The following is a 17,021-nucleotide window of genomic DNA, read 5'->3' on the forward strand; positions in this document are numbered from 1 at the left end:
ACTAGCCTTAAAACCAGTATCACCAAGAGAAAATTTAGCAGTCATGCTTATATAGTTGCTGTAGTAAAGTAGGGGTATAAATCGTTGGACTATATGACACAGAGTCAAAATTGGCTTAAAAGATTCTTTTTTTTCCCATAGCAAAAGTCAGTTATTTGTTATCAACAAACTAAAAATATATTATTACTGAATTTAGCCATCTCCTTCCCTGTATCAGAATAGATGTTGCTTCAACCGTACATATGGAGAAGGAAATGGCAACCCACTCCAATATTCTTGCCTAGAAAATCCCATGGACAGAGCAGCCTGGCAGGTTCCAGTTCATGGAGTCGTAAGAGTTGGACACGACTGAGCAACTGAGCACACACACACAGCCTTACATAACAACTGGATTTGTAATTTGTAGCATCAGTTCATTGCTACCCAATTTTTCATTCAACCTTATTAAAAAAAATGAGAAGAATACAGCTGTCTCATTCACTTAGAATTTGTAATACCCAAATTGAAAAAAGCAGTGGAAAAATCTGTGAACCTAGAACACTACTAACGCTTTCATGTGACTTGCTCACGAGGCTAAGGATGAAAATGCTCTCCCAAGGTTTGATCCTAAAATTTCTAATCCTTCATAGTGCTTTCATTTTCTTGGTGTTTTGTTTTTGCTTTTTGACATATCTCAGAAAAAAGAATTTTTTTTTTTGCTGTTTTTTCATATCTGTTAAAATCATACCAATGAAAATAAAATATTCCTACTAGGTCACTGCACCTCCAGCCTATATAGTCAGCTCTTCCCAGGTATTAGAACTGAAAAGTACTGAGGAGCTGTGGTTTAAATTCTGTATAATCCATGAGAACTAGTTCTTTTCCCACTATGGGCGATGCTGGCACACAGTCCGAGGTTCCACTAAAAACCCTTATACAATTTCAGATAGGAACGGTTGTTACCAGGACCGTTTTTTAAGGGTCAGTTTGAATAGCCAGATGGATCCTGTGGAATAGCCGTCATCTTATTTCTGTAAAGCTTTAAATGTGTTTTTTAGATTTGGAAAAGGCCCTTTAAAATCATTTGGACAGCCCTCTCATCTTTCAAATGAAGTAGTTCAGGTCCCAAAGAGATTATGAGTTACTAAGATCACAAAACTGGTTACAACAAAACCAACATTAGAAACTTTATTTCTTGACTCCCATTATTACACAGAAGCCTTCTTTTATAGATTAAATTAAATATTAATTTTACTTAACCAACTGATTCATTTATTAGTCTCTCAGATATGAAACTGTGGACAACTATTTAAAAAAATTGGAGCAAGTCAAGTCAAAACCAATTGCAAACCACTACATTTTTTAGAGACTTTCATAATGCAAATGTAGTGAACTGTCCCATAATGGCTTTCAAATACAGAGACTCAAGCCAAAATTTTATTTTCTTCCCAAAACAAAATTCCAGATTTTAGTGAGTTGAAATTTCTTGGTTAAAAAGAGTATGAGTCTTACTTACCTTTCTAAGTCTGTGTTTGTATTTTAAAGCTACCCTCTCTAACAAAGTTAGAACTAGCAAAGTATTGAGATGACTATTCTTCAGCTTCATTTAAATAAAAAACAAATGAGTGTTTGGATAGTAAGGGCACATTTAAAATTTTCTGTTGTCTAAAGAATTAGATTACTTACTTTTATAGTCTGCAAAGTGGTACAATTCCAATGAATTGAAAGCTGTTTTAAATGGATCTGATTTCAAGAGGGTCATTCTGTTTTTTAAAGCTAAGCAGACAAAAGAGCACAATTCTGCATATACTCTAAAGACTATATATGAATTCATTCACCTTTCCTATTATGGGAACAGGAAAGTCTGTTTGATTTATGAGATACTTAAATTTAAATAAAATAATATGAGTAAGTTTTTTGAAAAGAGTGTAGAATGCTTTTAGCTTTATTACATTTGAATTTTGGGCATTGGTAGAAGAGTGACATCTCCCTCCCTTTTTATGACACCAACTCAATCAATCACCTGCTAACACCTTCTGTTTTTTCTTTGTCTTTGGCCCAGTCTATTCCTACTGAATAGACCACCTCTGTGTAGGATTAATATTTAGTAATATTTGGCTCTTAATTTAGTTATAAGAATACCTAGCAATTCAAAATTCAAGGCTTTTTTTTAATGCACAAATTCAAAAAAATACCAGTCTTTTATACTTTGTTGACCTTTATGTATTTTTTTTTTACCTTTTTTTTTTTTTTTTAACCTTTATGTATTTTAAACCTCCATTGGAAGTCTGTGGTTTCTCTAACTGGCCTACTTCATTTTAGTTATGATGACAATAATTGTCATAAGGAAATTGTCCATGAATTGAGCATCTAAAAACAGCAGAGACTATTTTGTTATTTTTTAATAACTTTATGTTCAGTAGGTAGGTTTCTGCCACAATTTTACCATTAAAAGTAGCAAAAGTATTCTTTAAAAATAATCTGCACAGCCATAATTTTCCGTTAGTGTTATTCTGTTGGGAACTACTTCCTCATACCTATCCAAGTATTAATAACTAATATTCTAATTCTAATTTTCACAATGATAAATGTAGGTTTTAGAGTACAGTTTTTACCTGTTCTGAAATAATTCCCAACATAATAGTTACCCCAAAACATAATTGATTTGTGATGGTACATGAATGTCTTTGTTTTTATTTTGTTATTTGAATGTTTGGAATAAAGCACTTATATATATGTATAGCATATCTGAACCTTAAGCCATAAACTCAGGTACACTAAAAGTATAACTTTATGTTCTTTTTAACGGAACTTAATTTCTGTTCTGAGTGCCCTTCCTGGCCTGTGGTAGAAACCTAATTGATGGAAATTTAGTCAATTGATTGCCTTTAACTCTGTCCACTCAGATGTCTTGTATTTGATTTAGAGAGTTTTTCCATTAATTTGCTTTTCAAATATGCAGTTACACTCGGGGTGGCAATGGTGGGAAGAGGAATAGGCGGTGAGATTGAGTCTCAGCCATCATCTGTTCATGCTAGCATCCACTGAAATGTGCATCATCCCTTTGGAGCCCCATCGGCCATCGTTCCACTATTTTGGTGTCTACATTGGCCCTCCTAGCAGAAGTTCTTTGATTCCTGTTGATTTGTACAGCTGTTTTCTCAACTCAAAGATCTCCTCAGATAGGGCCCTAAGGGCCATGTGTTCTTGGCCACATGGAAATAACATTCTGCTGTTCCCCACACCATGCTCTGTACTTGAGGGATTTAGACTTTCTCAAGACCCCTGGCCTGACATCTCATGCAGAAATTTCTACTCTTGTTGCTGAAACTCAGTGCAGTTTAGTGGACATCTCATGAGGCTTTAGTCTCCCTAGCCATCGTCACTGTACCGAAGTCCCCACATCTGTCTGCATTACTATTGTTTCCACCCACCCTGGGACTTGAGGGCAGTATCAGGGTCTCTTCTCAGAGATACCCATCAGTGTCTTCACAGTCTTGATTCTCTTTTTACCTTTCTCCAAAGTGAAGATTTTTTTATATCCCCTTAGATAGGAAAAACTTTCTCTTACATTATTATAATTCTTCTAAATATGTTCTTTGTGTCATAAATTTTATGACTTGAATCCTTTATTACCTTGATTTTTGAGACTTTTAATATTCAAAAATCAGGTTTTTGTGTGGGTTGCACCAAATACTGGAGTGGGTTGCATTTTTGTGTTAAGGAAATACATTCTTTTCAAACTATTACCCCACCATGAGTTTCAGGGGACTATTTTGAAATTCATAAGCTAAAAAAAGTTTATTTTAAAAATCAAAAGTCTAGAACAGATCTTTCACTTTACAAAAAGAAATACTGTGAAGAAAAAAGCACACCGGTTAACATATTTGAATATTATCACAATTCATATACTATTTTGTGCTATTCAAAACAACCAAAAACAAAATTGTTTTCAATATTTAAAATAGTGTTTACTTGCCTATTTCATTTCTTCATTGCGATCTATAAGACACATGTTATTATAGGGGTCATATGTTCCAGAAATTGTATTTACTTCAAGTAAACCCAGTTCACCAACTATCCCATTTTCTTACCTTTAGGAGGAATTTACAGTAGTGACTTTTTGAAGCAAGTAAAATAGCTTTTGAACCTGGAGGTATAACCCCCTTGATTAATATAGTTCCCTTTCATCAAATTCTAACAAAATGGGATTTTTATTTCTTACAGAAAATGCCCTTTTTCTCTGTTACTACATACACTATCTCTTCTTAAAACATTTAAGCTCATTTTCAGAGTATGTAACATCTTTTGAAATTTTTTATCTTGTTATTATTGTCAAATTGACTTTTTAGCACAACTACCTTCAGATTTTCATAACTTAACATCCCATTTTGGTGAAATTATCTTGATTCTGAGAACTTCTGACTTCTGAAAAATGTGTCTGGTAATGGCAATATGCTTCTTTTTTTTAATTTGTGAACTAGGTCACTCTTTTCCACATTTTTCTTCTTAAGATAATTTTAGGATAGCATGAGAATAATGGCATGGTTTGCAAGGGCAAATTTCTAACTATCCTGGCAGACCATTACAGCTGAATCAATTATAATTTAAAACATCTCACACATTGAAAAACAAGCAGCTCTGTGAGAAATAAATATCTTTTCTTTGTTTCACAAGTATGTTCTTCTCTATACTTCCAGAGAGCACATTTTAAGTTAGTGTTTCGTATCCCTCACTACTTTACATGCCTTGGAAACAGGAGCTTTAATTTTGCATCTCCAACACATAACAGAGTCCCTGATACCTCATAGTCAATGAATGTTTATTGCTGTTATTTTGTCACTAAATAGCAAAGTCGTGTCTGACTATTTTGTAACACCATCCACTGTAGTCCACCAGACTCCTCTGTCCATGGGATTCTCCAGGCAAGAATACTGGAGTGGGTTGCATTTCCTTCTCCAGAGGATCTTCCCAGCCCAGGGATAGAGCCCGCATCCCCTGTGTTGCAGTGGATCCTTTACTGCTAAGCCACTGGGGAAGCCCCAATGAATGTTCACTGAATTAATTAAATAGGTACTTAACCAATTTCAATAGGGAGACAAAGGCCTTGCCTGCAAGTGGGGACTTTTGTTTAAATAATCAGTTTCTTTTTAGAACTATGGGGGCTTCCCCATGGCTCAGGCGGTAAAGCGTCTGCCTGCAGTGCGGGAGACCCGGATTCAATCCCTGGGTCAGAAAAATTCCCTGGAGAAGGAAATGGCAACCCACTCCAGTATTCTTGCCTGGAAAATTCCATGGACGGAGGAGCTTGGTGGGCTACAGTCCATGGAGTCGCAAAGAGTCAAACATGACTGAGCAACTTCACTTTCACGTTTTATAAATCTTTGACAGTTAATTGCTTAGTCCTGTCTGACTCTGCGACACCATGGACTGTAGACCACCAGGCTCCTCCGTCCATGGAATTTTCCAGGCAAGAATACTGGAGTGAGGTGCCATTTCTTTCTCCAGGGGATCTTCCTGACCCAGGGATCGAACCCAGGTCCTCCTGCATTGCAGGCAGATTCTTTACCATCCTGAACCACCAAGGATAGCTCTTTTTGGAGGCCAGGTGGAAATTCATCGATTATCTGGTCAAATTCTCTCATTTACACATGAAAAAAGTGATTCCCAGGAAAGTTAAATGGTAATCCCAAGGATAACCAACTAGTGAGTGTAAGGACTTGCTTGTAGCATCCAGGTCTTAGAGTTCTTTTCTATGCCTTCTGTTTATTGCAATCAATTGACAGCAGTGCTTCACATTTTTAGGGTCCTAAAGGGAAAAAAGGAGCTCCTGGTCCTTCCGGGAAACCTGGGATTCCTGTAAGTAACAGGCTGTCTTCATCTTTATTATTTTTCTAAATAGAATTGGCAACTTTAGCAAGCAGAATAGTTTGGAGCCAATTATGACAAGTGTTGGATAAATCACATTGTCTTTAAAAAATGTTTAAACCCGTGCTGGAACACAGAGAGAACAAAATATGACCATTAGCTCAAAACCAAGCTTGGTGTTGAAATAGAAGTCACTGCAGTTGAAGGATGTTATTTTCCAGTGTATGGAGACCTGTCTGTGAATCCATGCTACTACTGTCTGATGATGAGCCACTGAAAAACAGGGAACTTGGAGTCTTGACTAAATGAATGGTGACAAAGGTCAGAAATTTCCAAGCATGATTAAAAGGATGTAACCTGGATTTTAGTGAGAGAACTTGACCTCTCATTTTCCTGGGAAATAGAACAGAAAGTCTTAGGGGAAAAAAAAACACTTCAAATCCTTTCATCATAAAACAAAGTTTAATTTTACCTTAGCCATTCATTTCCTCTTTGGCCAGGCAAGTATGTGTTGACTAGCTTATTAGCAAAGGCTTCCTGCTGGTCTCCCCTAGCCAAGGGCCTGATTTGAGTGGCCTGTGTTGGTTCAAGAAAAGTAAAGAAGTGAATATAAATTATAAGCACGTTGAGATCAGAGATCCCTGTAGATTAAATCTTGTTCCTCAAGAATAGAAACAAAAATGTTCAGACCTTTATTCAGTTGTATATTTATCTAATTCAAAGCAGCAATTAAAGAGCCTTAATTTATTTCTTGGGGAAATAATACAGTATGAAGTTTTCGAGATGATGAATGTCAGCCTGTATTCTATGCTGACAAGTGCACATGGCTGATCTTTTCTCCACAGCTGGGTAAACCATGGGCTGGCACAATGAGAAATACTAGGAAAGTACATTAAAGCAGAAAAGATTACCAAGTGAATTACTGATTAGCTTGGCATTTTGTTTAGGGGACAGTTGACTGATCTGTTGTATCCAAATAGTAAATTATTAAGGAATCCAGGAAATAGAAAAATTTATCCTGGGACAGAGTATTAAAAATGTAACCCCCTATCTTAATAAGTATAAAAGTATTTGTCATTTAAATATCTGTACAGCATCTCTCTATAATCCAAGTAATTTTTAATTATCAAGGGACTTCCAGGACTACCTGGGCCAAAAGGCATGCAAGGATACCATGGAGCAGAAGGCATTTCAGGAAACCCTGGAAAAATTGGGCTACCAGGAAAACACGGACTTCCTGTGAGTAGATTGAATGTTCTTTGCACTTTATTTCTTATGCATAAGTGTCTCTTTACAAGATCATAGATATTTTGGCTATCTTTCTTAGCTTTGACATTCGCTCAGATTAAGCCAATCATTACTATAATAATTATTTTGGAATTGTATTTATGATTTTCAGGGAATGTCAGTGAGTACATTCTGTTGGATATTTTATATATAATAACCCATATTATTAATAATTTATATCATTCTTAGTACATATAAAAACTGGTAACTAGGAACCATAAAGAAGTAATATTTTAAAGGTTACACAAGCTGACTGTTTTGAGTTCATCAAATGTCTTAAGCCACCTTTGGAACATTGCAGGCTTAGCAATAACTCAAGGTAAGCTCTGCCAAAATCATTTTCCCTTTACTTTTATAGCCACACTATTTTATAAGAATTATGTCAATATTTTCTGTGTTCATCCATTGGTGATGCAATGAGCAGTGACATAGATTCTTATTTTTATGCAAATTTCTATCTTATTTATTTGATCAGAAATTTAAAATGATACTTTTGTCTTCATTTATCTACTTTCCCTTTTTCCTTCCTAAGGTCATTATAATCTGGATATTTATTGTTATCCCATGTTGTGTTTCCACTTGAAATATGAGAATAATTAATCACATATTTCAGTAATCCAGTAAATCCAGTAAAATTTATCCTTTTACTTTTCTACTATTTGGATATGGTTATATATTAATCTGTTTTTCTTTTCTTAAATAAATCAGTCCTAGTTGTTTATTCATATGAACCGTGGGACTGTACCAAAATCAAACCCAAATTAATATTCTTCTTTCACTGTAATTAATTATCTCATTTGTTTAAAAAAAATCTATTGAATTATGACCAGCAAATCTAATTATTTAAGAAATAAATATCTAACCAGATTCTATCTGGAAAGGTGAATATTTTTAAGGAGGCTTAGCTTGGTTTCTATTTGTTTTGGAGACAGTATATCTGAACATCAGACCATCAGGTTAAGGCCTAGAAAACTTTGAAAGTCAAGCTGATGTTTTTAATTAAAATATGTACTTCATAAACTTCTACTATTAATATCAGTCTGGTTAAAAGAGGACTTTGATTTGAGATCTCAGTCTTAAAGAGAGCTCATGCCCTGGGCCTTCATTTAGATGCTACATTCTAGGCTCACCATGTAATAGTCTTAAAATGAGGTTGTGGATTTTAAAAAATACAATATCAAAAGCTTAAGAGTTGGTCTGAGTCTCTGTTTAAGTTTTACTTAAAAAGGTTATAATGAATCTTATTTTATTGCTTTGAATAAGATTTTGAGGGTTGAAACAAGGAAAACCACATTTCAAAATATGTCATATATTTTGCTGTGAACACAAGTTTAATCATGGAGGTGGTATGTATGTGGATGTGCCCAGTAATCTATAAGGCTAATAACTGAGTTGTAAGTACTAATAATAGCAAATAGACTGATTTAATTACAGGAAGAGGAACTCATTTGTTTTCTGACTAAAATACCACTAACCCAGATACTTATTCCAGATATGGATAATACAGATCAGTATCCTATGTATATGTGTTCAATAGGAATTTCAGATATTCAGCATATAAGATATCTATCAGACACTAGTGACAGGTCAAAGTCATGCATTACTTTTTATATCAGGTCACTTCATTGTGAAAACTTCTTTCTGGTAATATGTGACACCTGCAGGTCCCCCTGGAAAGGATTGAAAATTGGGAAATGGAATGAATACACTGATTTGGACTTAGAAAAATATGAACCATTTTCTCTTGCATAAAAACAGCAATATGGCACGTGACTATTATCTGCTGCTAGTTTCTAGAACAAAAACAGACATTTTCTAATTACATTCTTCTTCAATAGGATAATACTTCAAGGACAGTAATATAATGACTGAGAGAAGCTAATACAGAAAACAATCGATGCAAATAAGATAGTGATTTCATTTTAATTCTAAGTTATATTCTAGAATCTGGCACACTGCTTTTATTGACAGTGTGCGTGAAGGCTAAGGCATGAAACCAAATCACTAGCTCAATATAGGATAGACCAAAATGAAGGGGACTTAAAGCCAGATGCTGAGGCCACACTCAGGGCTATTGCAAAACTCAGAACTCCAGAGCATATTGGCAGGGCTTCTTTAGTTACAAACACCAAGCATGGCTATATGGATTGCCCATATATATGGGTTTGCCCAAGCTCTGCCCACTGGGAAGAGTTTCTTTCAGTGATGTCTTTCACAGTTCAATGCAGCAGCAATCCCTTGTAAATGATGGTGAAATTCAGTGCACATTTAGCTCTAAAACAAGCTGGAGCTTTCTTCTCCCTTACTAAATGGTTAAGAGAATTCTCTAGGAAGGCTGAGGAGCAGTAGAACAAGCATCATGGACATCTCAATTGCATGATCGCATATTTCATTTGTGATTTTTGGACTACTAGGGCCCAATACCGGAGAAGGCAATGGCACCCCACTCCAGTACTCTTGCCTGGAAAATCCCATGGACGGAGGAGCCTGGTGGGCTGCAGTCTATGGGGTCGTGAAGAGTCGGACACAACTGAGCGACTTCACTTTCAATTTTCACTTTCCACTTTCATGCATTGGAGAAGGAAATGGCAACCCACTCCAATGTTCTTGCCTGGAGAATCCCAGGGACGGTGGAGCCTGATGGGCTGCTGTCTATGGGGTTGCACAGAGTCGGACACAACTGAAGCGACTTAGCAGCAGCAGTAGGGCCCAATACTATTTCTATTTAGACGTGAATGCTGCTGTACACAGCTAGTTTTATGATTCAGTGGATCAGCTATCACTCTTATCATAATGAGCAGTTCAGGACACATAGTTATTTGATAATTCAGTTTCAACCAGACAAAGTCCAGAACTGCTTTCCAAATGGGAGATTACATTTGGCAAAGAAGGCATGACTTACCTACAAAGCCTTATGGATATAAGCTCTGATTCTCTTATTGGGATTACCAAAGGGTGCATATAGCATCTCTATCAGCTAAAGACCCTTCTCATATTATTGGATCTGCTCAGTCATCCATTCAGATAGCAAGGTATCTTACATGGCATCTTGAATCTGCTGCAGAGTCTTTCCTCGGGGCCCACAAAAACTAGCAAGTTGGCAAAGGATTCGAATGGATATTTCTTCAAATAAGATACACAAATGACCTGTAATCACAAGGAAAGGTGCTCAGCATCACTAATCATTAGGGAAAACGAAAATCAAAACCACTATTAGACACCACTTTGGGCTTCCCTGGTGGCTCAGCAGTAAAGAAACCACCTGCTAGTACAGGAAATGTGAGTTTGACCTCTGGGTTGAGAAGATCCCCTGGAGGAGGAAATGGCAACCCACTCCAGGATTCCTGCTTGGGAAATCCCATGGACAGAGGAGCTTGGCGGGCTATAGTCCATGGAATCTCAAAGACTCAGACATGACTTAGCAACTAAACAAGAACAACAACAAATTACTACCACTAAGATAGCTATTCCCTACCACCCCCCCAAAAAAAGAAAGAAACTAGTACAGCCACTATGGAGAACAGTGTGGAGATTCCTTAAGAAACTGGAAATAGAACTGCCTTATGATCCAGCAATCCCACTGCTGGGCATACACACTGAGGAAACCAGAAGGGAAAGAGACACGTGTACCCCAATGTTCATCGCAGCACTGTTTATAATAGGCAGGACATGGAAGCAACCTAGATGTCCATCAGCAGATGAATGGATAAGAAAGCTGTGGTACATATACACAATGGAGTATTACTCAGCCATTAAAAAGAATACATTTGAATCAGTTCTAATGAGGTGGATGAAACTGGAGCCTATTATACAGAGTGAAGTAAGCCATAAAGAAAAACACCAGTACAGTATACTAACGCATATATATGGAATTTAGAAAGATGGTAACAATAACCCTGTGTACGAGGCAGCAAAAGAGACACTGATGTATAGAACAGTCTTATGGACTCTGTGGGAGAGGGAGAGGGTGAGAAGATTTGGGAGAATGGCATTGAAACATGTATAATATCATGTATGAAACGAGTCGCCAGTCCAGGTTCGATGCACGATACTGGATGCTTGGGGCTGGTGCACTGGGACAACCCAGAGGGAGGGTATGGGGAGGGAGGAGGGAGGAGGGTTCAGGATGGGGAACACATGTATACCTGTGGCGGATTCATTTCGATATTTGGCAAAACTAATACAATATTGTAAAGTTTAAAAATTAAATAAAATTTTAAAAAAATAAAAAAAAAGAAAATTGTTGGTAAGTTTGTAAAGAAATTGGAACCCTTGTGCACTGCTAATCAGAATGTAAAATGATGTAGCCACTGTGGAAAACAGTATGGCAGGTCCTGAAAAATTAAACATTGGATTACCATATGATCCAACAGTTCCTCTCCTGGGTGTATACCCCAAAGAACTGAAAGCAGAAACTTGAACAGAAATTTTCCCAATGTTCATAATAGCACTACTCACAGTCATCAATTGATGGAAACAACCCCATATGAGTGTCAACAGTGAAACAGATAAACGTGTTATATACATATTAATACAGTGGAATATTATTGTCCTAAAAAGGAAGGAAATTCTGACACATGCTACAACATGGATAAACCTTGAAGACATTATCCTAAGCCAGACACAAACGTAAAGATATTATACGATTCCATTTATATAAGGTACATAAAGTGGTCAAATTCATAGAAAGTAGAATAGAAGGACTGGGAGAAGAAGGAAATGGAGAAGTTACTGTTTAATGGGTACAGAGTTTCATTTTGGGAACAGAAAAGGTTCTGCAGGTGGATAATGGTGATGGTTACACACCACTGTGAATGTACTGAATGCCTCTGAACTATATATCTAAAACTGGTTAAAATGGTAAATATATGCTATATATATTTTGCCACAATAAAGTGAGTAAATGGGTTGTAGCAGCATACCCAAAGGTGGTAAAGATTGACTCCAAAGTCTGGAGAGGTTCACCAAGCATTATGCCTCTTTTATTGTTTTGAGCAATGCAAAGTACTTGTCTCTTAGAGAGGGTATCCTGATATACCCCCAAACCTAGGAACTTCTTCCATCTACCAAGTGTCATGAACTTTTTAATTCTATCCTCTGACATATCTCTGGGCTTCCCTTGTGGCTCAGCTGGTAAAGAATCCGCCTGCAACACAGGAGACCTGGGTTTGGTCCCTGGGTTGGAAAGATCCCCTGGAGAAGGTAAAGCCTGCCCACTCCAGTATTCTGGCCTAGAGAATTCCATGGACTGTGTAGTCCATGGGGTTGCAAAGAGTCAGACATGCCTGAGCAACTTTCACTTTTCCAGCGTATCTTTAGGGCACTTATTCAGTCCAAGTTGCACAGTGTCCTCAGTTTAATGGACCTGCATGATATTTTGTGAGCTGTCAAGACTGTTAAGATACCCACTGGTCTGTTTTATTAGAGGAAACTGAGCTGACATAACACTGAGATAAGGCATTGAAGGGATACAGCTCTCTCTGCCTTGTGAAAGCAAGCAAACTGCTTCTGATTATCTTTACAGATAGAAACATTGGTAAGAAATATTTCACTGGGCCAGTAACTCCTGTTGCTAATGGCTATCCTGTTTAGTAAAGACACCATTCAGAAACTGCAGCGGTGACTGACATCAACACACAATTAATTTTGTAAGTTTAAGTGTTGGAGTTATCTGGTGTTTGCATCAAACAGTCGAGTAAAACAGATGCGAAATGTGGTAGAATCACTGCTCCTGCATCTTTTGGCAATAGGATTTACAATTTTCCACAGGGACATGGTGGTTAATGTGCACAGTTTTCTGCACGGATGTGCTGTTACCTTAGGTATACTACTGTGGGGAAAGGGGCAGGAAGAGATAGGAAGGGGTGGGAAGCAAGGGCTTCCATGTGTCTCTTCCCTTTCTACTACAGTAGCCTTTACTTTATGAGTTAGGAATTTTCACTGTTCTCTGAGATTGGAGGGGAGGAAAAAAAATACAAAAATGACAACTGGGTTCATAACCCTGCTGAAACTACTTGGAAAAGATATCAGGCCAAAACTGCATTTATCACTATTTATCACTTAGCCTTCATAAACTTTCCAGTCTGACCAGAGTGCCATGACGATATTTTGAATTTCCAGGGTTTATTATCAGTTCAAATCCAATATCTAACAGCACCAGAAAGGTTGAGACTTTCCCTTTTCCCAGTGTTCAGTCACCTGGTAAATGAACACAAGTCCCTCTGAAGATGACTTAGGGCAAGAGTCACTGTGTACACCTATGACCACATTGCAGGTTCTTCCTCAAAGAGAACCTGCCTCCCCTTCAGTCAAAAGGTTCTGGGCTAGGAACTGGCTGGAGACTGGGAACTTAGTGAGAGGTCCTGAATCCCAAGTATAGTGACTTAAATTAGGATTATGCAGACCTACCTATATGTCAGTATATTGGCATAATGTATGTTTAATTTCTTGGCTCTTTGATCAACTAACAATTACTACAGATCTCTGTGGTCAGAACATTTGGTTCTGCTCTATCCTGTGGCTTATTGTAATAACTGCTTCTATCTTTTCTCTGATAGTAAAGCCCTGTCACCTAGACTCTACCACTCAAGAGTCCAGTGAAGTGAAGTGAAGTGAAGTCACTCAGTCGTGTCTGACTCTTTGCAACCCCGTGGACTGTAGCGTACCAGGCTCCTCTGTCCATGGGATTCTCCAGGCAAAAATACTGGAGTGTGTTGCCATTTCCTTCTCCACAGGATCTTCCCAACCCAGGGATCGAACTGAGGTCTCCCACATTGCAGTCAGACGCTTTACCCTCTGAGCGACCAGGGAAGGCCCCTATTTAAATAAGGGAACCTAATACTAAGATTTCTTAACACCTTGGTAAAGAGTGTCCTTTGATCCCTTTCAGGGGCCATCATTAGAGGGTGATTGATCAGATCGCACATGATAAATCTACCTCCACATTTCTATCTTCCTGAGCCTTTGGACCCTTCCTATGCAGTATGCTAGGGAAGTTATAGGACTTCAACCTCATTGACCGTAGGCCACAGTTGAGTCAAGGCTTCAAATTGCCAGTCCTTCAGGCTGTTAATGGTGCTTCCAGATGCTTGAGCAGGGTGGCTATCTCCACAGGCAAGGAAGACTAAGAGGGATTTAAGGTTCACAGTTCTTGGTCTTGCCCATGTCTGTTGGCCTTGCCCATGTCTGGTCAGATATCCCCATCCCTTGTCCTAGAGTTCTACTCTTTCTCTACCCAGTACCCTGATTTAGCTCTAAGTTCAGTTCAGTTCAGTCGCTCAGTCATGTCCGACTCTTTGCAACCCCATGGACTGCAGCATACCAGGCTTCCCTGTCCATCACCAACTTCCAGAGCTTACTCAAACTCATCCATTGAGTCGGTGATGCCATCCAACCATCTCATCCTTCCCCTCCTGCCCTCAATCTTTCCCAGCATCAGGGTCTTTTCAAATGAGTCAGTTCTTCGCATCAGGTGGCCAAAGTTTTGGAGTTTCAGCTTTATCAGTCCATCCAACGAATAATCAGGACTAATTTCCTTTAGTATGGACTAACTGGATCTCCCTACAGTCCAAGGGACTCTCAAGAATCTTATCCAATACCACAGTTTAAAAGCATCAATTCTTCTGCACTCAGCTTTCTTTGTAGTCCAACTCTCACATCCATACATGACTACTGGAAAACTATCACTTTAACTAGACGGACCTTTGTCAGTAAAGTAATGTTTCTGCTTTTTAATATGCTATCTAGGTTTGTCATAGCTTTTCTTCCAAGGAGCAAGTGTCTTTTAATTTCATGGCTGCACTCACCATCTGTAGTGATTTCGAAGCCCAAGAAAATAAAGTCTGTCACTGTTTCCATTGTTTCCCCATCTATCTGCCATGAAGTGATGGGACTGGATGCCATGATCTTCATTTTTTGAATCTTGAGTTTTAAGTCAGCTTTTCCACTCTCCTCTTTCACTTTCATCAACAGACTCTTTACTTCCTCTTCACTTTCTGCCATAAGGGTGATGTCATCTGCATATCTGAGGTTATTGATATTTCTCCTGGCAATCTTGATGCCAGCTTGTGCTTCATCCAGCCTGGCATTTTGCATGATGTACTCTGCATAAAAGTTAAATAAGCAAGATGACAATATACAGCCTTGTATACCTTGTATCCCAATATACTCCTTTCCCAATTTGGAACTTGTCTTTTGTTCCATGTCCGGTTTTAACTGTTGCTTCTTGACCTGAATACAGGTTTCTCAGGAGGCCAGTAAGGTGGGCTGGTATTCTCATCTCTTTCAGAATTTTCCAGTTTGTTGTGATACACACAGTTATAGCCTTTGGCATAGCCAATGAAGCAGATGTTTTTCTGGAACTCTCTTGCTTTTTCTATGATCCAACAGATATTGGCAATTTGATCTCTGATTCTTCTGCCTTTTCTAAATCCAGCTTGAACATCTTCAAGTTTCAGTTCACATATTGTTGAAGCCTAACTTGGAGAATTTTGAGCATTACCTTGCTAAAGTGTGAGATTAGTGCAACTGTGCGGTAGTTTGAGCATTCTTTGGCATTGCCTTTCTTTGGGATTGGAATGAAAACTGACCTTTTCCAGTCCTGTGGCCACTGCTGAGTTTTCCAAATTTGGTGGCATATCGAGTACAGCACTTTCACAGCATCATCATTTTAGGATTTGAAATAGCTCAGCTGGAATTCCATCACCTCCACGAGCTTTGTTTGTAGTGATGCTTCCTAAGGCCCTCTTGACTTCCCACTCCAGGATGTCTGGCTCTAGGAGAGTAAGTGATTATACCATCATGGTTATCTGGGTCATTAAGATCTTTTTTATATAGTTCTTCTATGTATTCTTGCCACCTCTTTTTAATTTTTTCTGCTTCTGTTAGGTCCATACTATTTCTGTCGTTTATTGTGCCCATCTTTGCATGAAATGTTCCCTTGGTATCTCTAATTTTCTTGAAGAGATCTCTAGTCTTTCCAATTCTTTTGTTTTCCTCTATTTCTTTGCATTGATCACTTAGGAAGGCTTTCTTATCTCTCCTTGCTACCCTGGAAACTCTGCATTCAGATGGATATATCTTTCCTTTACTGATTTATGTTATATTCTATACAATTGGATTTTTTATTTCTAATAATTTACTATTGTGATCCTGTTGGGGTTTTAGGTGGTAATATTTTCAAACATTGGCAACTTTAACTCTTAAACTCAATTTTTTTTCTTCTTTCAACACAGGCTGATAGGGACTCCCACTACTATTTGAAAATGTAGCAGCAATAGTAGACATCCTACCACTGCTACTGTCTGAGCCACCAGGGAAGTCCATAGACAGACACGGTAAAGTGTCTGTCTATGATGCGGGAGACCCAGGTTCAATCCCCGGGTTGGGAAGATCCCTTGGAGAAGGAAATGGCAATCCACTCCAGTACTATTGCTTGGAAAATCCCATGGACAGAGGAGCCTGGTAGGCTACAGTCCATGGGTCGTAAAGAGTTGGACGCGACTGAGCGACTTCATGTTCACGTTCACCACTGCTAATAATAGCAGAAATCCTATTACATCCTACTATTAGTCTTAGAGAGACTTCGTCTAAATTCCTCTATTAAGAATATTTTGCCATCTTTATTCTTTAGTTTCTTTGTCCTGTACTATCTTTTGGGGTGTTTGTTTCTCTTTTTCTTCTTTTCTAATTTTCATTGTATCAATTGAATTCTCTTCTGCTGGTTTAAAAGTTACCTATTCTCTTTCAGCTGCTAACAGCAGTTGCCCTGAATTTAAGAACCAAATGTGTATTTATTTAACTCTAGTTATTTGTTTAATATGTCACTAATTGTATCTTCCCTCTAACAAAACAAATACTTTTATTTGCTCTCATGCCCTTTTGTTTCC

At 38.0% G+C, this 17,021-nt stretch overlaps 1 protein-coding gene across 5 annotated transcripts in view; it reads left to right on the forward strand.

Annotated features, from left to right (window-relative positions):
* COL24A1 (collagen type XXIV alpha 1 chain) overlaps window positions 1-17,021 on the forward strand; it is a 391,998-nt gene that overhangs the window by 314,642 nt on the left and 60,335 nt on the right. For all 5 annotated transcript variants that reach the window (XM_027536666.1, XM_027536671.1, XM_027536669.1 and 2 more), the window contains exons 47-48: window positions 5,785-5,838; window positions 6,979-7,086. In XM_027536666.1, the coding sequence (XP_027392467.1) occupies window positions 5,785-5,838; window positions 6,979-7,086 (162 nt within the window). The remainder of the gene's footprint in view (window positions 1-5,784; window positions 5,839-6,978; window positions 7,087-17,021) is intronic.

This window comes from Bos indicus x Bos taurus, chromosome 3, assembly GCF_003369695.1.
Source record: "Bos indicus x Bos taurus breed Angus x Brahman F1 hybrid chromosome 3, Bos_hybrid_MaternalHap_v2.0, whole genome shotgun sequence".
Taxonomy (NCBI): Eukaryota; Metazoa; Chordata; class Mammalia; order Artiodactyla; family Bovidae; genus Bos; species Bos indicus x Bos taurus.